Here is a 26390-nt window from a genome sequence, read left to right on the forward strand (position 1 = left end):
AATATTCTAAAAATGGCATTTATTTCTAAAGTCATTTAAAATATTATCCTTCATAAATCTAATTGACCAAACCTGTCCCTTTTTTATAGTTTGAAGGCAACGAGTGACCTCATTAGATATGATAACATGGCATTCAAGGGAGAAACAGAATTAAACTGGCCCATGTATTTTAACTAAATTAGTGAAGTGTTGAGTTTGCTCTCAGCCACAGCACTAATTCTAGTGTTAATATAGTAATTTTTTTAATTTAAACTTTAATTACTAACTACTAATTAGTTTTTAACATGCGTTAGAGTTTATATATGTAAAACTAATCTTGAATTTATAGAAATTAAGATAATACTATAAAGAATGCAAAGCCCTAATGTTGAAAGTTTGACTGCAATATGTTTTTTAAACATGGGAAAGTTATTTTGGCTGCGAGTTCTATCAAGATCTAAATGTCTATGTGTATATATTTTTCATAAATATTTTTAGAATCCAATATGTGCTTATATGCAACAATATGATTGTCAAGCCAGTGCTACATTATCAATAATTATATATAATGTACCAGATGAAAATCACAAAGGCTGTACATAAGTTTTCATGGCACGTGCATTGCTTATCAACTCAGAGCTATTTGCTTTACTGTTAAAATCCCAAAGGCTGAGGTGTATAAAATCCTCCTTTACAAAAATGATTATTACAGTATTAACTGTGAAGTTTTGACGTAACAGTGTGATGTAAATGTTCTGCTGGGAAATAGAGTTATGGAAAGGTGGTTTCCTTAGGTTATTTCAAGGTTGCCCTACAGGACATGTGGCATACTGCTTTTCTGGTAGTGGACACATCCGTACATCTGAGGGACCAAACTAGAGGAGTGTATCAGCTTTTCATTTCCAGGCATTGTAGGTTTGTGTTCGATATATCGTCTATATAGCAACCTTGACTGAACAGCAAATGTTTTGTGCAGTCATCGATCAGTTTTTTTCATGCGTGCATACAAGCAGAGTTGGGTGTTGGCACACTTCGCTGAGTCAGCTGGCTGTATAAGTGTGCAACGTAACGGAGAAGTTCCCTTCCTTAGAACAGCCACACAAGCCCATTTTAGTTCTTCCCCCCATAATTGCATATAAACGGCATGTGAAGTACATGTGCAGAAGCACATAAATCCTTCTCGAGTCTGACAGGAAAACGGAGCTCCTGATGAAGAAGGCTTTAACTGCTGAAGGTGTTGTGTGTGAACTGGCAGATAATGTTTAATGTTAACACATCAGTGCACATATATTTTGTTTACACTAGTGCGTGTAAAATTTATGTGCATAGAGGTTTACATATGCAGTACATAAACTTTCAATGTTAGCAATTATTGTTGTATAAACTTGTAGCCAAAATGAATAAATACAATGGCTAAACATCAGATGACATTTGATTTTAAAACCTTTAAAATAATGAAAAATTAAGCTTTCAAGGAAAGAAAATACCCACAACCCAATTTTGAAAACTTCTTTTTAAAAATGTTGCAAGAAGAAGAAAATAGTAAATACAACAGTTGATAAATGTCTTGCAGGACAATTTTTTTTATTTTTTTTTTTAAATTTAATTACTCCAATGTGGAGTATTTTTGTTTGGAAACCTAAACTTTTGCAAAGCATAGAAACCACAAGCAGAAAACAAACTGCAATCTCCTTAAAAGCTAATGAATTTGTACTACATTTTCTCACTTGTCCCTGCTGGCAAAGCAGTTATCCAACCAGTCTAATACTTCAGGTGGATTTTCCAGGATGTATAAGAATTGGTCAACCTAATGTGGAGGAATCTTGCAGTCCCTTCAAGAATTCTCTCTGTTTTTTAATTAAGAACTTCATATACCTCATCAAGGACACTTCAGAGCTCTTACGAAACAATGTAATAATCAACTAAAGAATAATAGCCTTAAATTTATTCAAGCACGAAAAAAATTCCTTTTTGCCTGTTAGAACAAGGCAAACGTGGTTCCGTGAAAGAGATAAGTGAGGTTGCTTTGTATCAGTTATAACTTTGGCAGACTACCAAATGTTAATTTGCTTTTAGCTAGTTGAGATTAAATGTAATTCCTTCCCTGAGCTGCCTTAAAGTAAGCAAGCATGAAAGCGTTTTCAGAGTAATCTGGGAGGAATTGACATTTAAGGGAGTTAGCATTACATCTACACTTTAAGGATATTAATTTCATAGATAAATTAACTACATTATTTTGTCTTTATCTTAAGTTTTGAAAGGATTCCATCAACCAGAGAAATGGCAGCCCAGGGTCAACTGAAACTGCTCTTATCCCAGCCATACTGTAATTTGAACTTGCTTTTGGAAACATTGCTACATCATGATTGTCTCTTAGTGAAAATTTTACTGAGAAGTTCAAGTAAGTATTTATACTGGTAATCCTTATAAGACTATTGGTGAGAAACACAAATTCATTTTTAACTACTTAAATACTCAAGGAACACTGTTAACCATTTTTGGGGGGTATCAGTAGCCAATCAGTTATCAGTAGGACACTTCTTGAATGGGTGAAAAGAAAGAAAAAAATCATCGCTTTTTTCATGACAATGTTTTGCAGTCAATCTGAGTGTTCATAGTTTCAAAGCAGACTACGGTTTGATAAAACAGGCTGCTATTGTAAAAGCAAAGGAGTCAAAATGAATTTGAACTTAACAGAGCTTTGATACCGACGCTGCTTTACACAGATTTTTAAAAGTGTGGATTAGTAGTCTGAAAGATCGCTTTCAAAATTATACTTCAACAGTGAAAAAGCTTCTTAGAGGCTTTGTTTATTGTCACTGTAGGCATTCTAGAAGTACGTTTATATGCTTCGTCATGTTAATACTCTCACTAATGCCATTATGAAAGTACAACAAATAAAAGAATGGTTCTGTAAGGTTTTCTTTTCATTCTGCTAATATTCTGTTTGAAGCAACAAACTCTATCACATCTTTCCTTTTAATAGATTTTAGATCAAATGATCAGAGTGTTGAAAAGCTAATTGTATCATCACCTGTTTGACATAATTTTGCAGTAATAGTGAATGAGAGTCTCAGTTTCTGTCTGTCTTTAGCAAAAGAATTCTCCTTACCTATCAAAAAAACCCTATTAGGTCCACATAATAGTAGATATAACATAATTTAGTTCTGTCATTTTAAAGTCGCCTAACATTTGTCACGGGTTCAACATCGCTTCCACTTCAGCCGTGCATCTTATTGAGAGCTGCAGTGCATCTGCTTGCCTATTCAAATACCTGTCATCTTTTACAAAGACTGACAAATGTTTGATCAGGATCATATTCTTAACCCTCGTGTTATCCAGTATTGAATTTCACTAGCTGCTTTAATTATGACAGGTATTAAGTGACAGAATGTATTAATCTATTGCCTGACCAACCTCTGGATCTTCAGGGAAATATATGCTACTTTGAATTAGAAAATGTGCTATTTACACATGCTTTATTAATGTAATTATAATATTGGTATGAATAAACTTTCAGTTTAGATAAAGTTGAAACCTGTGATGATCCATATCTTCTAAATTAATTTCAATAGAGTTAATTATCTAATGATAAAATTATTGTCTTCTTTATTCCTTCACTTATACAGCAGCTTTCTGATTCTATATAAGCTAAATTTTTTTTTATTATATCAGCTGTTATGTATTAGTACAAAGAAAGTTGGACTAATAACCTATATCTTAGTACGTGCAATGACAGTTTTGGATTCTTCCGTTCAGTAGGATAAAAGGCTTACAGAATTATGTACTCATCAACAGTAAAACTTTACAATATGTAAAGTTATGCACAAAACCAGATAAAAAGCTAAGTAAACCATAGTTTTTGAGTGATTTGCCCTAGTGATAACACAAAACTCTCTGGTATTTAACTAGATTACAAGAATTTTTTTGAATAGGAAAAACCTTCTTACATTTTACCTTATTTTACACTCAGTCTTTCTTTTTCACTTTAAAAATCAGGCCAGAAGGCAAAAATTTTGTATAAAGAAGTGCTTATATGTAGACATTTTTAGGTAATGATAACTTTTTTTGTGTTGTAGCAATACTGTGGGACACAGTTGGCATCACATGAACATATTTAATTTAATTGCACTCCCATTGTTCTCAATTGGTTGTACAATGATGACGGTCAGAAATAATGTATATTCTCTGTCATAGCAGGGAGTACTCTTAGGATGGGCAAAGTTGTCTCAGTAAAAGAGTATTTTTGGGAAATGCATGTATGCATGATTCAGTGTTCCTAAATATTATAAGAAGATTATCATATTTGTGGAAGCTACTGAAACTCCGTGTATGTGACTATAAGCTATCTGGACAGGGAGGTGACAGGATTTGGATTTTTGCCATTTTTTTGTGCAATATGGTACATAAACAGCAATATGGTACATAAACAGTAAAATGCTCCTCAAATACAAAGTTATCACATCAAAAATACTGAAAGCAATAAATCAGGATACCCAAAACTGAAGCACTTGTCTCCAGTAAGTATGGCCACTGGGTAAAAGGCACCTTTGAAAAAATGGTTGAAAAATTGCATTTGCATAGTGGAGCTCTGTAACTTGAAGTCTGAATAACCTAGGTGTATTCAGTTACAGTTAATTACAATGTAATATAATCCCAGAGTTGTTTCTTATAGGTTCAACATTCAGAAAATTTCTTCTAAGACACGTTTTTGAGTGAGTGAAGGGTCTAGGGTCTTTGCTGTGCCTATGCAGAGAGAAATAATGAAGGTAGCTGCTACTGTGTTAATTTTCTGACAAAACAGTTTTGCAGTTTTCTTGGTGGAATCTTTTACCAGGATTGCTTTATCACCCATGGATATGAAACAGAAATTGATTATTTTGACAAACAACAAATAGATGAATAAAGAGAGTTGTGCTTGCATCATATGGATTCCTGAATCCAGCAGATGCTGATGTGAAAACAGGAAGGGTGAAAGTGAACTCAGAATTTCTGCTAGACTTACTTGAATTGCATAGCATGCCAACAGAGCAGTCTGTGACTTCTCAGTTAAGAGTCTTTATTTCCAGGAACCAGGAATTATTTTTTGCATAATAAAGCAAAAAACAATAGCTTTATTGAATTACACTGGCCCAACACAGGGTTAATACCAAAGGGAGCCTCGTCAGTCCACAGACACCTTGCCGTTTACCAATAACAGATGAGAAAGAAGTCACTGAGAAATTGTCAACAAGGCTCATCTGAGGCTTTCAATCAGTTCTTGGGCCTCATACATACTTTTGTTTAAGAAGAAGAGTTGGTAGCACCAAGTTAATGATGTACCATAGAAAAAGCAATGTATTCCTTTTAAAAAAATCTTATTCCTTACAACGAATACATGAGACTCCACTTGCTACAGAGATTTAATTTCATTTGCTAAACACAACTTTAAAGTGAATACTGGCATGTGGAGATAAACTGAAAGAAAACTGCTTTCACAGTTTTTTTCACAATGGACAAGGCCATTGGCAGTTTCACCTGATGCTTTTGGCTTGCACAATGCATATTTGAGACACTAATGGAAGAGGGTATTGTGTAGCCTGTACAGTTAAACCTAGATGATATCCTGCTCCCCACTAAAACTTTGAAATAAGAACTGATAGTAACATTTGCAAATATTCTGTGATAAGTTTAAGGCTGCAGATCTGAAATTGGACCCAAAGAAATGTGACTTGCTTCAAAAAGAGATAATTTACCTTGCACACATAAGCAAGGTGGGGAAGGGAGGATTTCCACTGAGAAAATAAAACTCTTGTACAGTATCAACCAACTCCCTAGATACTAATAGTTATGAAGAGTTTTCTAAGACTGTGCTTTTATAAACTGATTTCTGGCAAGAGAAATGAGTTGAAAATATATTTGTAGACTGGAAACTTCTTTTTTCTCCACTCTAATTCTTTGTCTCATTAGCTCTTTAACTGCCATAATGTATAATGTGGCTTTCTAAGGTAAATTTTAAGCACTAATTAAATTTTAATTAAATGCCTTTTTTTTTGGTTTTTGTTTTTGCATTTAAAGTTAAATACCACTGATTTTTTTGTAAGTTACCCTAAAAGAACAATGAAAGGTGATAACATTACCAATAGACGTCACTTAGGAATCAGACAGAAGTTTTAGTGACAGTAGGGAGCTATTACAAAAGCAAATGTACATTCCCTAAATAAACTACTGTCTCCATTAAAAACTTCTGGCAGTGGTTAAATCTGTATAATAATTTAAAACTTTTATTTCTAATACTTGAAGGTAATTATTTTTGTACTTCCTTGTAATAACTCCTTGGATTTAATAATCCTGAGGCACAGTCTGCCAGGCAACTGGAAGAACTAGCAACCGTGCTAGTCTGATGGTTCAACCACACACAATTTGGGGGAAATATAGTCTAGCATGTTTTTTCACAAAACTTGGGGATTAATCTGCAGCACTGTCCTCATTAGGAGAGCACAAGTAAGTGTATTAGAGGAATTTATATACTTCTGCTTGTCTGAGGACAGACTCCTGAACACCTGAAAGTGTTCTTAGCTTCATCATGATAGCGAACTGTATCGTGGTAGGCTAACATCAAAAGATTAGAAAATTATTTTTAAAGTGGCATCTCCTCAAAATATCCATCTGACCAGTAAACTTATTGGATGCTGTACCTGCATAGCCAATGTGCTAAAATGGTAGACGTGTTTACTGCTGTGAGGTACTTCTAGCTAGAAGATCAATAGAAAAAGGACCTTAATCAGATATTCTATTCCTTTTGATAACTTTCCAGTGATAAGCTAAAGAAAACAGTAAACAGTAAACAGATTTTATGGAGTTTCTGAAATATTGAATAGGAATTTCCATTTGGACTGTAATAGAGCCCCGCTGAGAATCATATAACTTCTCTTGACAAACTGTGAAGATAGTTTCTGTGATATATTTGTGATAGTCTCTGTGACTATGTTACACGGTCATATGGATAGCTTTTCAAAGACCTAGTCCTTTCTGGTAGGAACTTCTTCCTACAGCAGAGCTCTACACTGGATGCATTTTAAGAGGGTAACTTGTTCAGTATTGATCCCAATGCATGGGGTAATACAAAGCAGGTAATGTGGCCACAGAACTAAATTCAATATTGCCTCATCAAATTTTTTCTACCAGAATGCCATGATTTCAGTATACTATTGCATAGAATCAATGTTGGAGGGATTCCAATAGTAATGATTTTTCCATTTGACCTGGGTAAGATAGATTTCACAGAAATCATTAACTCAGAGATTCATTAATGGGAGTTTTTTCTCAGATATAGTTGAAAATAAATGTTTAGGGAGATAAAATTCTAAAGGGAGTTTAATGAGAGTAAAATACTGTGGGATTGGTGAGGTATAAATACAAAGGCACAAAAGTAGTTTGCTGATATGGTGATTTATGGGCAGATGATATAAAGTTTCTTAAAGTCTTTTTGTCTTGTGTTGAGCTTTTCAGTTGTCACAAATTCAGGATTCATAGGATTCACAGGGGATATTAGTGTTTGGGTTTTACTAAATTGAAGTAGGTAGGGTTAAGATCTGCGTTTCATTCATGATAGAAGTAATGATGTGCCCTAAAATTTCTTTTTGGAATTAAAAACTAAAATAATAGACTTTCACCAAAATGAAGTCATATTCAAAGTTACAATAGATTCTAGCTGTCAAGGCTGAGTGGAGAATGATTGCATTGGAGAGGCACAACTCTATGAGAGACAAGTAAAATGATCCACCAGAACAGATACAGAAAAAGAATAGAAAAAAGCCCAGTGACAGAAGTAGCACTGAGAATATAGTGCAAGGAAGCAAGTAGTGCAGAGTGCCTGTTGAAAGATTTGATTCTATAAACAAATAAAATATATCCTTGTTGCATTCTTTATAATTCTCATCAGCCGCTGTGATTTAAACTATAAAGAAAGCAGAAGTTTTATGTTCTTGGCAAATAAAAGAACTGTATCTGAAATTACTCCATCTTCAGTTCCTCTTCCTAAATGAAACAGCATGTAGAAATTTGAATTTTGACTACCTCTTTTGGTCAAAAAAGACAGCATAAGTGTTTATAGCTTGTCTGTCTTGTAAGGATTCACTAGGGAAGAATTCTAAAGTCAATAACAGAAGATTTTCTAAATTCAGTAAGATTCATTTCATGGCTACACCAGTAGCAGATAAGAGCTGGATGAGTGTGATAATGTCAGCAAGTTACTGGGAGGTATTTCTATCAGGAAGGAAGAAATATGGATAAATTACATTTGTAAGTCTGCCTCTTTGAAGATGTTTTTAAAATACATGGTACTATCCCAAGAGGTTAAGTGCATTATTTTGTCATAGGAAGAATGATTCATTGTGACTGGTTAAGGCATAGCTGTTATTCACTAGATACATGATTTTCTCATATAGAGATTTATTAATAGCATTAATAATATTTTTTATTTATTTTGGCATCCTCTGTGCATATGGAACATTGTGCTATGTGGAGATAACAAATAGCAGATTTTCTTTAACAGATAGCTAGTATAAGTATATAGCCGCATTTGTGTATGGATGTAATTCCTGCTAAAATGAAAAAGAAGCATCTCCTTTGAGCTACCTGTAGGAGCTTTAGATTCCCTTCACAGATTAGCTTTTGATATACAAATGCAGTGAGCGCAAAAAAGAAATATATAGAGGGAAGCATCAGTGGGCAATAAGTATGATGCCTATCATATAAATACTGCTCTTATGTGATGATTAACAAGAATGCTGCATTGGAGTTCAAACTAAGATGAATATTTAATGTTATGACAGGTGAGCTAATAAACGTTACAGAAAAATTCTAAGGCAAGAGAAATCTACATATCTTTCTCCAGACTCCTAATTCATAATATTTAACCAGCTATACTGATCAAGTAGCTAAACATTTAAACCAGCTATTATCCATGCCAGTTTATCAGTCAGAAAACAAGGTTGTTGCGTTTCAGCTCGAGCTTTGAAGGGTCAGATATTTTTTACAAAAAAGGCAACATTTACTTCAGAGTAAAAGAAGAAAAAGCTGATGAAAGCATGCATATCTTGTTATGTTTAGCCTCAGAATGGTTTGCCAGTGTATTCCCAAAGATCTTTGCTTAAAAGCACAAGACTTGTATTATACACTAGTTACAAGGAGATATATGTATAAACCACTACAGAATTCTTTTGTACTTCTTTCCATTTATCTAAATTTAATGGTAGCACTAAGTTGATTAGAAAAGTTATTAAGTTGTGACTCAAACTTGCCATGTGGCATGATCATAAAGCAAATTTAGGCTTAATTTGAAGTCATAAGCCCCTTTAAACAAAGCAATTCCCCATCATGTTCTGCAAAGACAGTTTACATAGCATTTAAAATCCCTGCAAACCCTCCTCCCTAGAATTTGGTTAGATGAATTTAAAAAAAATATACTTATATAATCAAAGTTCAATTCAAATCTCACAATTTGAATACCTCTGGGTTTTCATTTTTTGAACTGCTTTTTCTGCTTTCTTGGTTCTTTATCATATCCACATTAGACAACATATCACTGGTTTGAGTGAATTAGTGAAATCCATTTGATTCTTCACTCAGAAGCATCTGGCATTGGAAGGTGTCTCAGCAAAATATGCCAGCTCACTCAACTCATAGGAAAAAAAGCTGACTAAAAAAAAATCTTGCTGCTGATCTGTCTCCAGCCTTGGGAAAAGGGAAAAAAAAAAAAACAACCCACAGCTTGTTGGTTATGAAATCACTGGTCTCATTTTCCAGCTTTCTACATCCTATGGGCTGTTTAAGGTTGCACACTACCTAGACTGAATGGTTTACAATAATGTGTGAATAAGATTGTAGGAATTCAGAGGAGAGTAAAATGAGATTTTTTAATTTTACAGCATTCTCAAGTCATTCAGAGCTGAGTGGAAAGCAGTAATTTTCCACTCTTTTGAAGGCTGGTTGAACCACTAGAAAGATGGAGCCTAGAAATTTAGGCTCTCCCTTCTTTCTCCTGCACGGGTTGCTAAAGATATGGGCAGCCAAACTGGCATAAAACAATGACATTTTCAAGTGTAACTTTATCTAAATCAGTTTTACAGACACTTTCAGTTTTTCAAACTAGAAATTTGAATTACAAGTGTTTAATTGGTTCTGGCTCTGGTCATTTGTTGTGATTGTTAACATCAACAGCATATTCCAGAAATATGTGGGAAGCTGAGGTCCCTAACATTAGTACAAGTCAAAGCCATTGAGTTGCATTGGTTCAAAGAGAGGTTTAAACACGTTGTCCTTCAGGTGGCAGACTGTTTTATAATTATTATGAAAAACATTTAGCAATACATGTTGTGAAAGCTGTTATCACTCAAATCTATGAAAATGAAGAGTTATCTTTGAAAACATAGGTATCTCCATCTTAGCAGGGCTGAGATTTTGTTTTGAGGAACTGATTTCTTCTCAATTCCATCTTACACCAAAAACCAAAGCCAACTTATTTTAGGGAGTATGCAGCTGCTACTTTATTTTGTTTTATATAACTAAGCAGTGTTCTGTTATTTCATGTGAGTTAGGGGGGTTAAGCAGCCAACATTTTTTGACTGTGGTTCTGCAGAAGTAGTACAATTTGCTTCTGATTAATATTTAGTAAATAATCAAATTCCAGTTCTATACTGAGTGCATTTTGAATTAAGTAAGAAAATCTTATAGTTTGTCAGCATGCTTGAGTCTTTCTTTTAATGGCTACATATGATTCAGGAAGACAGTCAAATGTCATTATGCAGGAGATGATCAGACTTCAGTATTTGTAAGTATTATTATTGTTTCAAATATTACTCAGATGCAGTTTGCAGTTTGTTTTGATTAATACTATCTATTACTGTGAACTTGAATTACTTGGAAATTATTGTAACCTTATTTTTGTTTATTTTGAGGAAATGAAGTATTGAATCATGATGAACAAGAGTCTGTCTTAGAACAGATAAATAACAAACAGTCTACTCTGATTGAAACAATCTTCACAGTGTTGTCTTACTGCACTTTATCACCCAGATCTCTTGGCATTGCTTTTGAGAGCTACATGGAAAAAGAGCAGTTGTGGAATTGCTTATACAATATGACAGGTATTTAATTTATTAATAAGTATTTAAAATCTGATGTTAAACCATGTCAGTTTTCAGACATGTCATGTATATTATTTTTACTTTAAAAAATCAGATGAAATGGTGGTAGCTTATTTCAAAATTACAGTTTAACTGAAGTGTTTCAAGCTATCAGGTCACCATAGGAGTGGTGAAAATTTCAAAGAAAGCAGAGGTTACGGAGCAGTGTGGTCAGCCAGGATTCTGATTTCCTTAAGTGTCTGTCTTACCAGCAGGCTGGCAGCAGACAGTTTCTGTAGCTCTCTACCAATACAGGTTCTTTGTGCATTTAATTGCTCCAGACATTTGCCACTATTTAACAGTGAGAAACAAATAAAGGAGAATGGAAAAAGAAAAGGAAGGACTCTTATTGAGGGTGGCATAGTCTGATGGACATATAGACTCTGCTGCCAACAGGCAGACAGGCTCCTAATTTTCCATGGAGAGGGAGAACCACCCGCACAGTTATAGCATCTAATGCTACCCCCAAGAAAAAGAAGTGTTCAAACAGAAAAGAGACATGAAGTTTAGAAAGGTGATCTTGCAAATGATGGCTAAAATGCAGGAAAACTCAAAAGGAAGGAAGAAAATGGGATAACATAAGGCAGGAAATAGAATTATGAATATCACAAAATAGAAAACAATGGTGATAAAAGTGCTCAGGTATTCCTCAGAGCAAAATGGGATTGCAAAAAGTAGAAGTCTAAGGTGTAAGAGGAAGAAAAATACAGATATGTTGTATAGAAGCTTCCAGAAAGGCCATGCCCAGGAGAATAAACCTTACATCAGCAAAAAGTACAGACAAGCAAAAGTATGAGCGAAGGACCTAACATGTCAAAAGGCGTCTCTGATATGTCCTGCAGCACTCTGCTGTGCCGTCGCAATGGAGAAACTGCAATTCTCTGTGGTATTAAGAATGTGGAGAAGATTGATACTTGTTGTAATGTCAATAACTGTATTTAGGATGGTCTATTTTCAACATGCAGTCTCTGATAACATGCTATGTTTCTGTTGATGACTATTATTTGTATGCATTTTTGTTGCCAAAATAGCTTTTTTCCTTTGCTGTTCTCTAGTATAACGGTTTGGGTATCTAACAAAAGCAACTTCATTAATACTATCATCAAGACATGGAAATAGAAGAAACTAGGTATATCCATTTCCCTCATTGATGTCTAACAAGTAATTAAATGTACTCCATATAAAAAGGAAGACTTTGGTCAACTTAAATTAAATTTTTAGAAATATATTGATGGAGAAATGAGGATGAAGGTAATAAATTAAATTGTATTTTTTGTCAGTAGTGTATTAAGATGGTACAAGATGCTACATTGTTTTGCTTTATACCCTTTCATTAATTTATAACAGACCAATAGGTCTAAGTTATTATGTATCATAATGTTTTTACTTTTCTTTCCATAAGAATTCTGAAACACTTCTTTCTGAAACAGATTTACACAAATGACTACACTTACTGAATATTTAATAATTCTTTCTTCTGAAGTTTCCAGTTGTGGTGAGTCGGAGCCAGAGGTTATCAGATGCTTGAAGTTGACTTTGATTAATTCAGTCAAGGGTATAGTGAAGCAGATAATTTCTTTGATGCATTCATGGGAGGCAACGGAAAACTATGGAACGTACCAACACAAGCAAATAGTTCCTGAAAGTTTACTGAAAACGGTTCCAAAGGAATGGAATTACACTCCTCGGGAAATGAAGAGAAAAGAATCTGGGAAATGTGAGTGAAATTTAGACCGTTTTGTAAATTCATCATAAAAGCTCGATACTCCTGTAATGAGTACATATCAAAATTGAACAGTTAGAATTTGTGAGTGTTGCAGTTTGACAATGAACAAAACAATTTCCAAACATCCTGTGGTTTTCTAAAGAGTAATTAACATTAAAATTCAATTATTCTTTCTTGAGCCTTACACACATGCGTACACAATCAAGCTTTTTAAAATAATCAGTACTGTAGTACTGATAATAATAGTACTGAAAATGTTTTTAGCTTCTGGCAGTAGTAAGGTGGGATTCAAGGCAGAGTAAAGCATAATGTCTGTGCACTTGTCATAATGACTGTGACCAGTTCTTCTCTTAGTTGCCATCTTTTCAGTCAGGACTGTTTGAATTTAGATACACAATGTTGACTGAAATGAAACAAGTTTCTTTAACTTTACAACACAGCAATTTATGTTAGATTAGCACTGAAACTGTTATGGAATATGCTGCTGCTTGTTTGTTGAAACAGTAACTGTAGAAAGAGAAATGATATATGTAATGTTTTGAAGGTGATTACATGGGTAAAGTTGATTTCTGGTATATGCTTTCATAGCTTACTCTGCGTAAAGCCTCCACTATTTCAAAAGGCTAACTTTTGGAAACATTTCACCATAAATTTATTGCCATCAAAATATTACCTGATTGTTTCCAATACAGTAGTATCACTGTAGCATATTCTGGCCTGAAGTTTTGAATATGTAGATTGTGAGTGAGCCAGAGCATCAATCCATTCTTTCTTTCCATATATCTCGTGTTCGGCATCATGAGGCACATTTATGCAGCAGTGTGCTCACTGCACTCTCACTGCAATCTCACTTCAGTCTAGAACTTGCATGGTTATTTTAGGCTATCGCTGGGTGGAGAGGTGAGGCTCAGACATAGTGACAAATTAAATTGGCTATGTGATACCTAGAGCAGATCTGGCTTTTTTTTTTTTTTTTTAATATGTGTTGAGAACACAATGCAATGGGTCAGGGGTTTTCTTGGTTTGTTTGGGTTTTGTTTTTTATAATCTTGACTCTGTATTGTGGATCACCTTTTGGTATATTTTTTCATTTTAGGTATGTTTTGGGTTTTGAGCAGCATATTTTCTGTAGTTACTTCCATAGCTACTTTTAATATCTAAAATGTTTAAAATGCAGTGCTGTATAGTGTGCATGCTTATATGAAAGTGGATAAACTGAAGTTTTTGTAGGTTTGAACATAGAAAGGGTTTGATAGAACACTAAAGATTACGAATGCATGTAATCCTGAGACACTTTGTGCAATGCTCCACTCGTGAAGCTGAAAAAACATTACACTAGAATTCTGAAGACCACTTTTTTGCCATTCAGAATACCTGGGTGTTGTCTTTTTCATTTATTCTGTAATAACTGTGCACAGCAGGACTAATTGTTGAGAGTCACAGTCTGATTTCTAAATTTTCTAGGTTCTCTGTTTTTAACTCATGTTATTGTTTAGATTTTGTGGGATTTATGTGGAGGAAGCACAATAGAAGTCAAGCTACAGTGTTGAGCACCTAAGCTTTTTACGCATTTTCAGTACAAATGAAAGTTAGAAATTATCATACAACATTCAGAAGCAAGCTGTGATAGAACTAGAATGTTAATGTTAATCATATCTTCTTTTCTTTCTTTTTTTAAGGCTTCACTAGGCTTGCAGCTCAGGCAGTATCTATTGTAATCAGCAAGTTACCTACAGTGATTGCATGTTTGCCTCCCCCAATTAAGTACTTCTTTTTTCTGGCTGAGAGAAAAATGTCAAGAAACTTTGCTGAATTGAAGAAAGCTGGTCTGCTTGTCTGGAACTTGATTGTAATTATATGTCGGATATTTGAGGATGGAAATACTGCAGAACTTTTAACAGGTGCAACACTTGACAGATGGAGCAAAGAAAAACTCAGTTTAGTTCGTGTGTGCTTAGAAAGTATTATGGGAAAACAGAAAAGTGATCCTAAGCAAGTGACCCAGAAGGTTATACAAAGCGTTGAACAGCAAAGACCAAACTGGATTGAAAGCCAGTTGCTGAAAGCAAGAAAATTGAGCGCAGACTGGTAAGAACATAGTATTTTTCAAATGCTGGTTTTTGTTCCTTATTTTACTGGATTATTGGCATCTTTATGGCTATTGTTCAATTTTTTAAAAAAATAAATAAATGGTGATCTTGTATGGAATGGATTAGTTCTTAATATCGATGGCTTTATAGCACATTTTTGCAAATTAGTTGTATTGCTGAAACAGTAAACCATGGTTGTTTCATCAGAACAGTGTCTTCATGCTACTTAGAGATTTCATCTTTGTGGACAATTTAGTTGGTGTATGTTTCAGAATGTGAACAGGTACACTGAGTAGAAGGCACCAAAATATATTTATAAATTAATTTTGCTGTGGTGATTAAATTAAGAGGGACTATGAAAAGCTTTCAGCATTCATCCGTGATTAAAAAGTAAGCATACTTCATTTTAAAACATAACAAACCCTGAGGGCAAGTAGGGTATATCAAAACAGGACAGGGAGAGTACCCTGCTGTGCCTTTCTGAGGAAATACCAATCTTCCTTGCAGATTTGACATTAAGGTCCAAGTTTTTTAAATCCTTATAATGATTTTTCAAGGAGTTGTGTACATGTCAATGTGTTCCTAGACCAGTCTGTTCTAATGTTGAAGTTGTGTACCATTCTATAAAAATACTATTCATCGCCTTTCTATCTAATATTAGATTTATTGGAGTTACAAGACATACTGAATTAAATTGTTGACTAATGAGATTAAGATTGCTTTTTTTTTTTAATGAATATTCTTGAAGGTTGCAGTCATTGCTATCCTGACAGTAATTGTCCATATAAACAAAGGATATAATGATAGTAGGTTGGAATCACTGACACCAGTGAACAGACTTCCATGCAGTGCTTTAAGGGACAGTATTCTGTTTCTGCAAGTAGTCAGTTAATGTGAGTAGCACTAAGCAGTAATAGCGTATCAGCAATGCTCATTGACATTGACCTTTGTAATCTTTACATTTCCATTTAATACTAATTTACAACCTCTAATCCAGTGATTAAAAGATTGAAGCCAGATGCCAGTGACTGAAAGAGTCATAGAATAAAAAGCCCGTAACGATAATGGCTAAATGGATACTTACCAGAATGGTTCCATAATACAATTTCTAATGTCACTGGGAGAATAGGTATTTCTTAAATAATACAAATGCAGAGTAAGACAATACTGTGTCTAACCTCTAAAAACTAAAACTTTAGTGTTTGCACTTTTTCTGAAGGCGAGAATTTTAAGTTAATATACTACTCTATCTTCTTTTCTAAGATACCACAGAAATGCTGTATTATCCATCAGGTATCAGAGTGTGAGAAGTCAGTGTGGGAAAATGCTTTCTGTGTATGGTGTCAACCAAAGTGAGAACTAGTTTGTGACTAGAGCTCCTAATTTTAAGCTTAAGAAACTGAAGAATGCACTATCTGTTCTCCTAGTGAGTAGTTATAGGATGCAGTTATGAAATGAAGTCCCCTGACTTCATTGGGATTTCTGCAGTAGAAGTCATAACACTTATTTTTCTGTTTGATATTCAAATGTCATGAGTCAGTTTCTGGGGGAAAAAAATATTCTAGTTAATAAATAGGTGAGATATGCAATGTAGAGATACAATATTATTACAAATGCAAATTATAAAACTAACATATTAAAGCTGAAATTCAACTTATATTAAACTAAGTAATGGTCACATAATCACTAAATTAAAAGCAGATCTTTTGAGAGACTTGTGATGTGTATGTGATTTGTTTGAAGTAGGAATGGTTACATTTGAAAATCTAAGTTGATGTAAATTGTGTCCTGTATAACCTTTTCATTACTAAAGGCTTTTGGCGGGAAATGTATGCACATGCACTTTTTTATATATATAGATATTAATAAATGTTTATAGAAATTTTATCTTTTAATAGCTACAGTGCGTGGAAGAAAATAAAGACAATAAAATCCAAAAATTTATTTGGGATTCACCTATACAGTTCTGGGAACATCTTTAAGGTGCACTGTGGTTTTATAAGCAAAAGTCTGGCTTGATTTGGTGTTACATTGTTGTTATCAGGACTGCTAGATACATAAAAATTCTAAATATTATATAAGTTCTTCCACTGCAGCATACAAATTTAACTTAGTTTTTAGGAAAATTAAAAAAAAAAAATCTTCAATGGAAGGTTCAGAAAGCGGCAGTTGTACGCGCTGCCTGTCTTGTGTACTGCCTGCCAGCATTACTATTCATTAAAATAACCTTCACTTTATAGTAGCACCAGAGCTGTAAACAGTCACGTTAGATTGTGAAGAACACGCGCCCCAAGAAGAAAAGAAATGTCTGTCTTTGCAAAGTAATTTGTCGAGTTGAAGATTATTGTTTTTCATCATGGTGACCCTGACTTGGCTGGCTGGGTGCATATACAGATTAAGATGAATGCAGTTATTCCTTGGCTGAGGTCTGCCTCTTTCGGGGCACATTTTTCCTAATGACATGATTGATAGGCAGTCCCAAATCCAGAGAGGAACTCATTAATCATAGCGCTGACTGAATCCAATCATCTGCTTCACCTGCACAGTGACGGACAGGAAAGGATACAATTTGGGCGCCGACACTAATACACTCCTTTGTCAGAGGTCCTCAACTTTTTCAATGTCAGTCGCTAAGAAGTTTGACGAGAAATTCAGGTTGCATCTATACGTGGCATTGAAAGATCAGCCTTAAATGTGCTTTAATTTTAAAGATCAATTTCTTTGAAGCTTTTCTGTAAAATACACCATAATAACAGAGTATCACTTACTTCCACTAAGCAAAGAACAAAATTATAGTTTATATTTTGAAACTATTTGCTCCGTAGGACATTCTGAAGCTGCATGTGGAAGCAATATCAGCTTTAATGTCCAGCAGCTGTGCCGCATTTAAGTGAGCTGCAGGTCAAACAGCAACATTCAGCAGAACTAACTTTGTAATCGTGGTGCACTTCAACAGTAAACTGCAACTTACAGCTCACTGTACCCAAGTGTTTTGGTCTTTGTTTGTTTGTTTGTTTTAATTCTAAAAAAAATAAAATACTGCTTTTTAAAGTTCAGAATGCTTCTTTGGTAGATTTTAAATTAATCCAGTAATGACTTAGAAGGGGTAATATATTGTGTTGGTCTTTCAAGTTCTTGACACATTTGTTTCAAGGTGCCAGTGTATGTATATCTGTGTTGCAGCTGTAATATTTGAGGAAAATTACGAGGTTTAGTACTTTTTTTTTTAACGCTTTATTGATGTACAGTATTCAGCAAGTACAGAGCTGGTGATTTAGGTTTGTATGCAGAGAGCAGTCTAACGATGGTCAGAGTCTGAATGCACATTTTTCAAGTCATTTCGGCCTGTAACCTTCAGATTTTTTTGGTAGCAGCTTCACACAAATACTTTTAAGAAGAAAAACAAGGGACAGTGCAGGGCAAAAAGTGCAACAAGTGGTAAATAGGTACCTTTGAAATGGTTACCATCGTACCAGCGGGAAGAAAAAGACTTCGATTTAAAACTTCTAACCTATACTTAGAGTAATGGCTACCTTTCTGACATGTTAATTAGGCTTTAATATGTGAAGCGACAGGCAAAGAAAAATGTACAAAAGATTGAATGCAAATGCCATTTCTAGTAGCAAAGATACTTCTCTAGTAGAAAAGAAAATAAAACAATATTTGCTCCTTGCATGTCCTTAAAGAATGTTTTATGTTTTCATCTTTCCGATTAAAATCATTAAAATTTGTATATAAGTTATATAAGTTGTTAAGCATTTGTTATGCTATTATTGTATAAAGGCTTTAGAAATGTATATACAGCAACACTTGTGCAAGCCAAATATTTATAAGTTTTAACACGTATTTTTTAGCTTAGTTTTCTGAAAATCAAAATATTAATACAAACTTAAGAATATTTGTATCTTTTCGATATTCTAGTGCCTCAGTTGCAGTAGACGGTGCGACGTTAGAGAAAGGAGGTATTGCACTTGGATTCACTGAGCAGAAAATAAACATGATGGTCCTGGATATCTGCCACAAACCAGGTGGCAGCGAGTACCTGAGGCAAATTTATCACATCATCCGGCTCAATGAGGTAGGGAAACGGCCTTTTTACCGAGCAATTAGGTGTGTACTGGCCTGAGGCAGCGTCTGCTGGCAGCTAAGGGTTAGTCAAGGAGGTGATAATGCTTCTTAAAGTCAATATGAAATCCTATATTGTATTGTAATAGAATCCATTCAGTTTAGGCTTTTCTGCATTTGTAGAGAAAAGATTACTTTATGGGAAACAATGTAGATTTTATTTATGTACTTGAACAGTGGTGTGGCTCACAAACTTCCTTCGGATTCGTATTGCAGACCACAGATAAACTTTAGGGGTTTGAGCACAGTGGGGAAAAAAAAAAGACATTTTTAAAAAATTAGCAAGGCATTGAAAAATTGACTGTTACAGGAAGAAAAATTAAATGCGGTAAATCAATTCTGATTTAAAAACCAAACAAACCCTATGGCTGTACTGAGGAAGTAAATGCAACTGCATGAAAACCTTACTTAATCTAGATAACTCTGTTCAGTTAAAGTGCTTTTGAAATTACAGTAAACAAATTCAGATTTGTTTGCCACACATGGAATTTGGGCAATGTAAAAGAATTATCTCATTATTTCTAAGGCAGTGCTAAATTGCCCCAAGTTACCAAAAGCATTCTGATTTTATGCCCTGAAATAAACACAGGTTTACTTAAATTCCTTGATAACACAGATCTACACAGTTTAATTAAGAAAGTTCTGTTTATTAGCTTTAATTACTAAATTGCTATTCCTTGAATGCATAAGCAGGTGCTGCTAAGATCGTTGCAAGTGTACAGATGTATTTATAATAAAAGACAAAATAAGGCAAATACAGGCACAGGCCAAGATTTTTCTTTTTTAAAGAATTGATAGCAAAAACCCCCGATTGGGCAGCTATGTCTGTATGAAGGCAATAGAGAGCAGCTCAGTGCTGGCACTGTGCTACTGAAAATCAGATCAACTGTTTAGTTCCTAAGTATAGGCTTAAAATCAACCTTTATGCATCTGCATTTGGAAGCTTTAGAAGCAATGTAAGCATGTATGTAGAGATGGCAACCTAATATTAATACAATACAGAATCTTTTCAAGTTTCATCTCAAACAATTAAATGGTTCAGGAAGTGAAGTGAAAATTATTACTGTAATACAAAACCTTTTCACCTGGAGCACATTCAGGATTACTCAAAGTACAAGGGAGTGAGGAAAAGATGATGAGCAAGACCTCCGAAAATAGCATATAATCGAGTAGTTAGGGCAGTCACCTAGGGGACAGGATATGCAGGCTCAGATCTTTATTCTGCCTGGTTTAGACCAGGGAATTCAATCTGCATCTCCCAGAGCTGAACCAACTCCCCAAACTGCCAGACCATTAGCTGCCAGCACGGAACTCTGTCCTTTTCCCCTGTTGGAGTTGTTTCGCCTTGTAGAAATTGCTGTAAAAACCCATTCTGTAACTTCTAGGGTCAAAAATAGAATCATACTGTAGCTGAAGGGGTACAATGCCCATATTGGGTTCTGGAGACCCTGATCCAAGATCCGACTCCTGTGAGTATTTCGTTATTTATACAAAGTGGAGCAGCTCCAATAGGAGGTAAGAGGCTGAGAGAATTAGGTGGAAGAGGGACTTTAGACTGAATTTCCACATCCCAGGTGTCTCTCCTTGAATTTCTGCAGGTAGTAAGAGCTTTGTTAAATATAGAACATTTCTCAATGGAAAAAACTGTCTTGTTTTTTAAAAAAAAAAAAGAAGGAAAAAAAATCCTGACCAGCTTGACTTACAGAAGGACTTAACAGTGTTACTTCAAATTGCCTTTGAAACCATTGCGAAACATTTTTCTGCTTAGCATGATATTATGATAATGCACTTCTCAATATTATTTTTCATAACTTAGATTATGTTTAATGTGCCTGACTACCAAGAAATAGACTTGATTATCTGCCCAAAGGTCCGTCCTTTTGTTTGGAGACTTCTTGGACTATCAAGGGATCGTGTTCTTAAAATTAGTTTGGAGATCTTTCTGCTACACTGCTGAATAATTGCATGTGAATAGAGAACAAAATGATGAGACAGAAAATTGTTGTTCTCAATAATTTTCCTTAGAAAAGCAGAGGAAAAGGGATATAGATTCTTGAATGCTGTATTTGGAAATAAAGCTATGATGTTATAAAGATCTATAATAGATACAGTAGAACTCAAAACAGCCTACAGTCCTTCATGTATTTATTGGAAAAAATAATCATTTTTAAAAGCATTTTTGACTAACGACTACCAAAGAGAAACTAACTCTCCTGAGCTGTCAGGCTCAATAATATTCTGTGTACTTGGTTTCATGCCTAGTCATTGATAGAGAGGATATAGCTCACGTTTACAAATGTGATTTAATTTATTTTTATTTTCATATTTTGCACTATTCTATTTACCATTGTTGAGTAAGTCTCCTTTGTCAAAACATAAACCCACAGTATTCCAAAGACAGAAAAATGCCTATACTGGGAGCCGAGCTGTACAGCACTCGAAATGTTCAAATCCTAGCAAACATGGACACTCATTTCCAGTATGTCTACTGAAAAACCAACAGAATCTGCTTCTGCTGGCTCTGTGACACCCAGAAGGATGGGTTGCTTTAGAGCTGTCCACAGATTTTGTGAAAATGTGTGCATGGAAGGCAATACACTTGGTAAAAAGTTGGAAAATGTATAGAAATAGCTTTTAAATAACCCCCTTCGCTGTGACTTTAAAATCTTTGTTATGGCATGAAGTCATGAATGAATGGCAAAAAAACCCAGACGGTTTTGTAGGCTGAGAAAGTGTAGAGGCTTAGGAAGTGTTTTCACAGCTGGATTACGCTGTTGTCTTAAAGCAAAAAAGGTCTGACTTTTTTTTTTTTTTTTAAATACACTTAGATGATTTTGTGGCTGTGTTAAGCAGTTCTGACAATTGGCTGCAACCAGCAGAGAGAGACAGTCCTACTCCTTCTCTTGCCCTTGTGCTTTCCCACTCCTAGGCCCCCCTTTGTACTAGTAGTACGAGAAATCATGTGGCTTGTTTATCTGGCTGAAACCTTTCTTTTTTCTGGCTGATTTCACAACATATGCTAGTGCCAACACAAGGGAGAAACAGCTACAGTCTATGTGGATTGGGAGGGAACTTGTGCCTTTCAGGCCAGACCACAGTTGGATCAGTTTAAACCGATGATGAAATTATTCTTTTAGAAAGACCCACTGAGGAGCGCAGGGTACCTTGGCAGGTAGTTTACATGTTCCCTCACCTGCATCTGAAAATTTTTGTCATCTCGGTAGTAGTACCCCAATGTAAGGGGAGCATTTGCATCCACCCTTCTTAATGAAGACTCACCTTGAGTACTTGCTCAATGTTATGGCAATCCTATCATTATGGACTTCATTTTAATAACAATAAACTGTTTAATCACAGTAGTCCTTCCAGCAAATAGATCTGTAAGTGTTTCATTATCTAGCTCTTTGTAAAATGGTTCTATTTAATCAAAACACTTTATTGGCATGCAAGGATGATTTATTTACATAGTAGTTTAAGAAGTGAAAACAGAAAAGATTGTGGCCAAAATAATCATGTGTCTGTTACAGTATAGTTTCTAAAATTACCATGTAAATCATAAATGACTTCTAGTCTTTGAATGCTTAAACAATTAAAAATAGCTCTGAATAGTGGGAGACTATTTATTTCCTGTGTTTAGACAACTGTTTGAACATGTTCATCAAACAATTAATTTATAGTCATGTAGTAACTATTTAATGCTGTCCAAAAAATAACTTTAAATATTGGTGTATACTTTATCATGTAAAATAAATCACATAATAACCATCATACATTAGAACAGCTCATATAAAACATTTGGTTTTCACTTCCACATGTACCTAACATGTATATATTTGAGAGAGAGACATATATAATATATATATTATGATTTACATGATAATTTCATGACAATTTCAAAACAATAGCTTAGATCATTCTGGTTTGTTTCACTTGGATGGGTGTTCATGGAGGTTATTTACTGTTTGTTGTAAAACAGTGTTATGTTTAAAAAGGTTTGTATTTTGTAAGAAAGTAATCCCTTCTTTAATATAAGGATCTTCTATCAAGCACAGTGTAAAGTTATGCTTGAAATCTGGGCAAATTTCACTTGGAAAGCTAGGTGGCATATACTGTTTTGTTGTTGTTTTTTCTTCTAAAAGGAATATTTGAAAGAGCAGCTGTGTTGTGAGAATTCTTCTGAAGCTGATGTTACCTCCAGTCAATGCCTGCCTTTGACACTGAAGGGCAGAGAAGAGCCGCCTATCTTCAACCCTTTGCAAGTGTTCAGACAGTCTTGTGCAAAAGTGTTCAATCAGGTTTGTGAAAATCTGAAACTTTGGTTATTGTGTAATTTTTACTTGTCGATCTTATTATCATCATTGTGACAGAGATCAAAATTATGAAAATGGCATTAATTACATGCGTTCACGTTTGATGAAGTGCAAAGGAATATTACTTCTTGGGAGTCTAATGAGGGCACCCTATACCACAGCATGATGCTCAAAAAGCCATTATTGTCCTTTTATCAGAATTATTACATGTAAGAGCAATTTGCATTTACTTAGACTTTCTCTTCAGTATAGTGAAGGAAAGCCCATTAGTAGCAATGACATTTATTACATCTGTGTAATGGTACATAGGGCTAGTCTTACTCCTTTGAATAATCATGGCAAAACTCCAAGTGCACATTTACAATCTTCCTGATGAGTCTTTCACAGAAATGTTCAACAGTAAAGGGTGCTTTGGAAATACAGAGATTTAACAAAACAATGAGAATAAGCAAGAGAAAAACCACCAAAAAAAAGACGAAAGCATCCATGTCTCTGTCTCATTAAGGCATGTTAGCAATGTGTAAAGGATTATAATTTACTTATAGAAATTAGTGTCCTGACAATGTAACAGTTAAAGAAAATAGATCTAGTTGCCTAAATCTCTGCCAGGGCACCACATGCCCCATTCGTTACACAAAATGGTATGTAGTTTCTCATAGCACTTGGCCGCTTAAAAAAATACACCATTGTTTCTCAAGTCTTCCTAATCAATCATCTACAATTTTTATTTTACCCCTCAGTTTCAAATATTTATAAAGAAATGGTATTACAGTGGCATGAAATTCACTTTACAGACTTGCGTTAGAAATACAATATTTTTCTGTACAACTCTGCTTTTAAATAGTGTAATCTCCTTTCCTAGTTTTGAGCATTTTGGACTATTTCAGCAGATGTATTGCTGTAAAATATATCTGGCTTGGGGTTTTGGTTGTTTGGGATTTTTTTCCTTGTTTAATGAATGCTTAATCAGTGTCATATTGCAATAAAAGTGTTAATATCCTGAGAAAGAAGGTTAATACAAATTTCACAAGTCTTCTCACGCCACAGGAACAAGTTTCAAAAGTATCTTTTCTTTTTTCCTTCCACTAGTTCCTTTATGCATATCTTAAATTGCTAGAATTTAAGGGGCTACAGAATCACTTACTCCAATTTGAAATGCAGAAAATAGTTTACCATGCCTCAATTCTCAATTCATTAATAGTGTGGTAGAATAAGACCTTCAAGTACTGACAACTCAGGGCAGAATTCTTCTGCAACATGACAGGTTTGCAGTGCTCTATTAATCAACAGATGACAAGGGATAGTTCATATTAAATTGCTTTGGATTTTGTAAACTTTTGGCATGAAGTCTATTACCTGAATATGGAAAAGTATTTTAAAATTGAAAGAAAAAAGAGTATCATGAACCTTAAAGTACCATGTGCCAGCACTGTTGTTGACAATAACAGACTTATTTCCTTAGCTGAATAACATTAAATAATTTAGTTCCCTTTACCATAAAATTGCACATTTATGTAGTGGTGCGGGACTGTCTGTTTATAAAACAGTGGTCAGTATAGTTCAGTGTCTGGTTTCCTGTGAAGACAATTACCAGTACCTGTAGAAGATGCCAGAGCGCTGGCAAGGAACAATTATTCTTCTCAAAGTATATATTTCTTCTTAAATTTATTTCTTACTGGTTGGTAACTGCCATGAAGCTTAGGAGTTTGTACTCCATGATTAATTTCTTGATTTTCTTTAAATCCATTGTAACTAGATGGGTTTTAATACATCAACTAATGTTTTATCCTTTTATAAATTCTAAGTCCCAACAAGCTATTGGTTTCACAACATATTTTGATAATTATTTAATTATTTATCGCTTTTTAAAACTTTTGTCTCAGAAGGGCCAGTTAGAAAAGGCATGGCAAAACTGCTTGTGAGTCCAGAGAGCTGGTTCAGCTCTAAACAGAGAATACATGTGTTACACTGTGCTATATATAACATACTGTAATAAATAATAAAATAATAAATTAAAAAATAACAATATAACTATGCAGTGTAGACATACTCTTAACTTCCTGAGTAGAGGATTTCTTAAAATAAGTTCTTTCAAAAGCTTTGTGAAAGATAATTTGTAGCAAACATTCCATGTGTTGTTTGTTGGTATATGTAAAAATTGCGGTACATTAGGGTGATTGACTTTTCTCATCTGAAGTTTTGCTAACTTGTTCCTGTCTTGTCAAATTTAGCAAGATACTTACTCATAGTTTCTACGAATTTTACTGCTCCTGAAACAAAGGCCGCTGAACCGCTATTTTGAGATCAACTCTAGCATTTTTATTAATGATATGTAAATTTCTTACCTTCCTATCCTCTAGTTCAGTAGCTGATTCTAGGACGTGTGTCATTTCTGTTAACAATTCAGCCACTTCATTCTTACATTCCTGTAAAAATCTTGAATAATCACCATCTGGTTGTAGTAACTTGTTGCTCTTGATTTTATCAATTTGTCCTGACACCTCAATCTCTGCCAGTGCTGCTGCTCCTCTATTGTCTAATAAGATTAAGTCTAGGCTATGCAACAACTCAGCAGTATCAGTGAAGAAAAATACCGCAAAGAAATGATTTTGCTTTCCTGAAATGACTTTTTTTCAGACTGATCCTTTATTCTTTTGCAGAACTGATCAGTCTGGTAGACTGAATTTTTATCTAGTATACTTACAACTTTTCACGTTTGTTTTTATGACTATTGCTGCTGGCTGTTTAGCTCCTTCTTATCACTCTTGATTATATAAGTACTTCCTCCATATTTATTTATCTATTTTTAATTCAGTGTAGAGTATAGAACAGTTGTTTGTTTTCTCCCCTGTGTTCTACTCCCACTGTTGTCTCAGTTGACTGTCTTTCCCTTATTTCTTATCAGATGTTCGCTGTTACTTCTTCATTCACTTTCCCCTTTCACACTGTATTATTCTTTCTTTAGCTTCCCATGTCTCCATTTCTTACTCTG

At 34.6% G+C, this 26390-nt stretch overlaps 1 protein-coding gene across 4 annotated transcripts in view; it reads left to right on the forward strand.

Annotated features, from left to right (window-relative positions):
* Positions 1-26390, forward strand: part of KIAA0825 (KIAA0825 ortholog) — a 252971-nt gene that overhangs the window by 105212 nt on the left and 121369 nt on the right. For all 4 annotated transcript variants that reach the window (XM_075739321.1, XM_075739324.1, XM_075739322.1 and 1 more), the window contains 6 exons: positions 2241-2380; positions 10920-11108; positions 12631-12864; positions 14553-14961; positions 18885-19041; positions 23228-23383. In XM_075739321.1, the coding sequence (XP_075595436.1) occupies positions 2241-2380; positions 10920-11108; positions 12631-12864; positions 14553-14961; positions 18885-19041; positions 23228-23383 (1285 nt within the window). The remainder of the gene's footprint in view (positions 1-2240; positions 2381-10919; positions 11109-12630; positions 12865-14552; positions 14962-18884; positions 19042-23227; positions 23384-26390) is intronic.

Source organism: Balearica regulorum, chromosome Z (genome assembly GCF_011004875.1).
Source record: "Balearica regulorum gibbericeps isolate bBalReg1 chromosome Z, bBalReg1.pri, whole genome shotgun sequence".
Taxonomy (NCBI): domain Eukaryota; kingdom Metazoa; phylum Chordata; class Aves; order Gruiformes; family Gruidae; genus Balearica; species Balearica regulorum.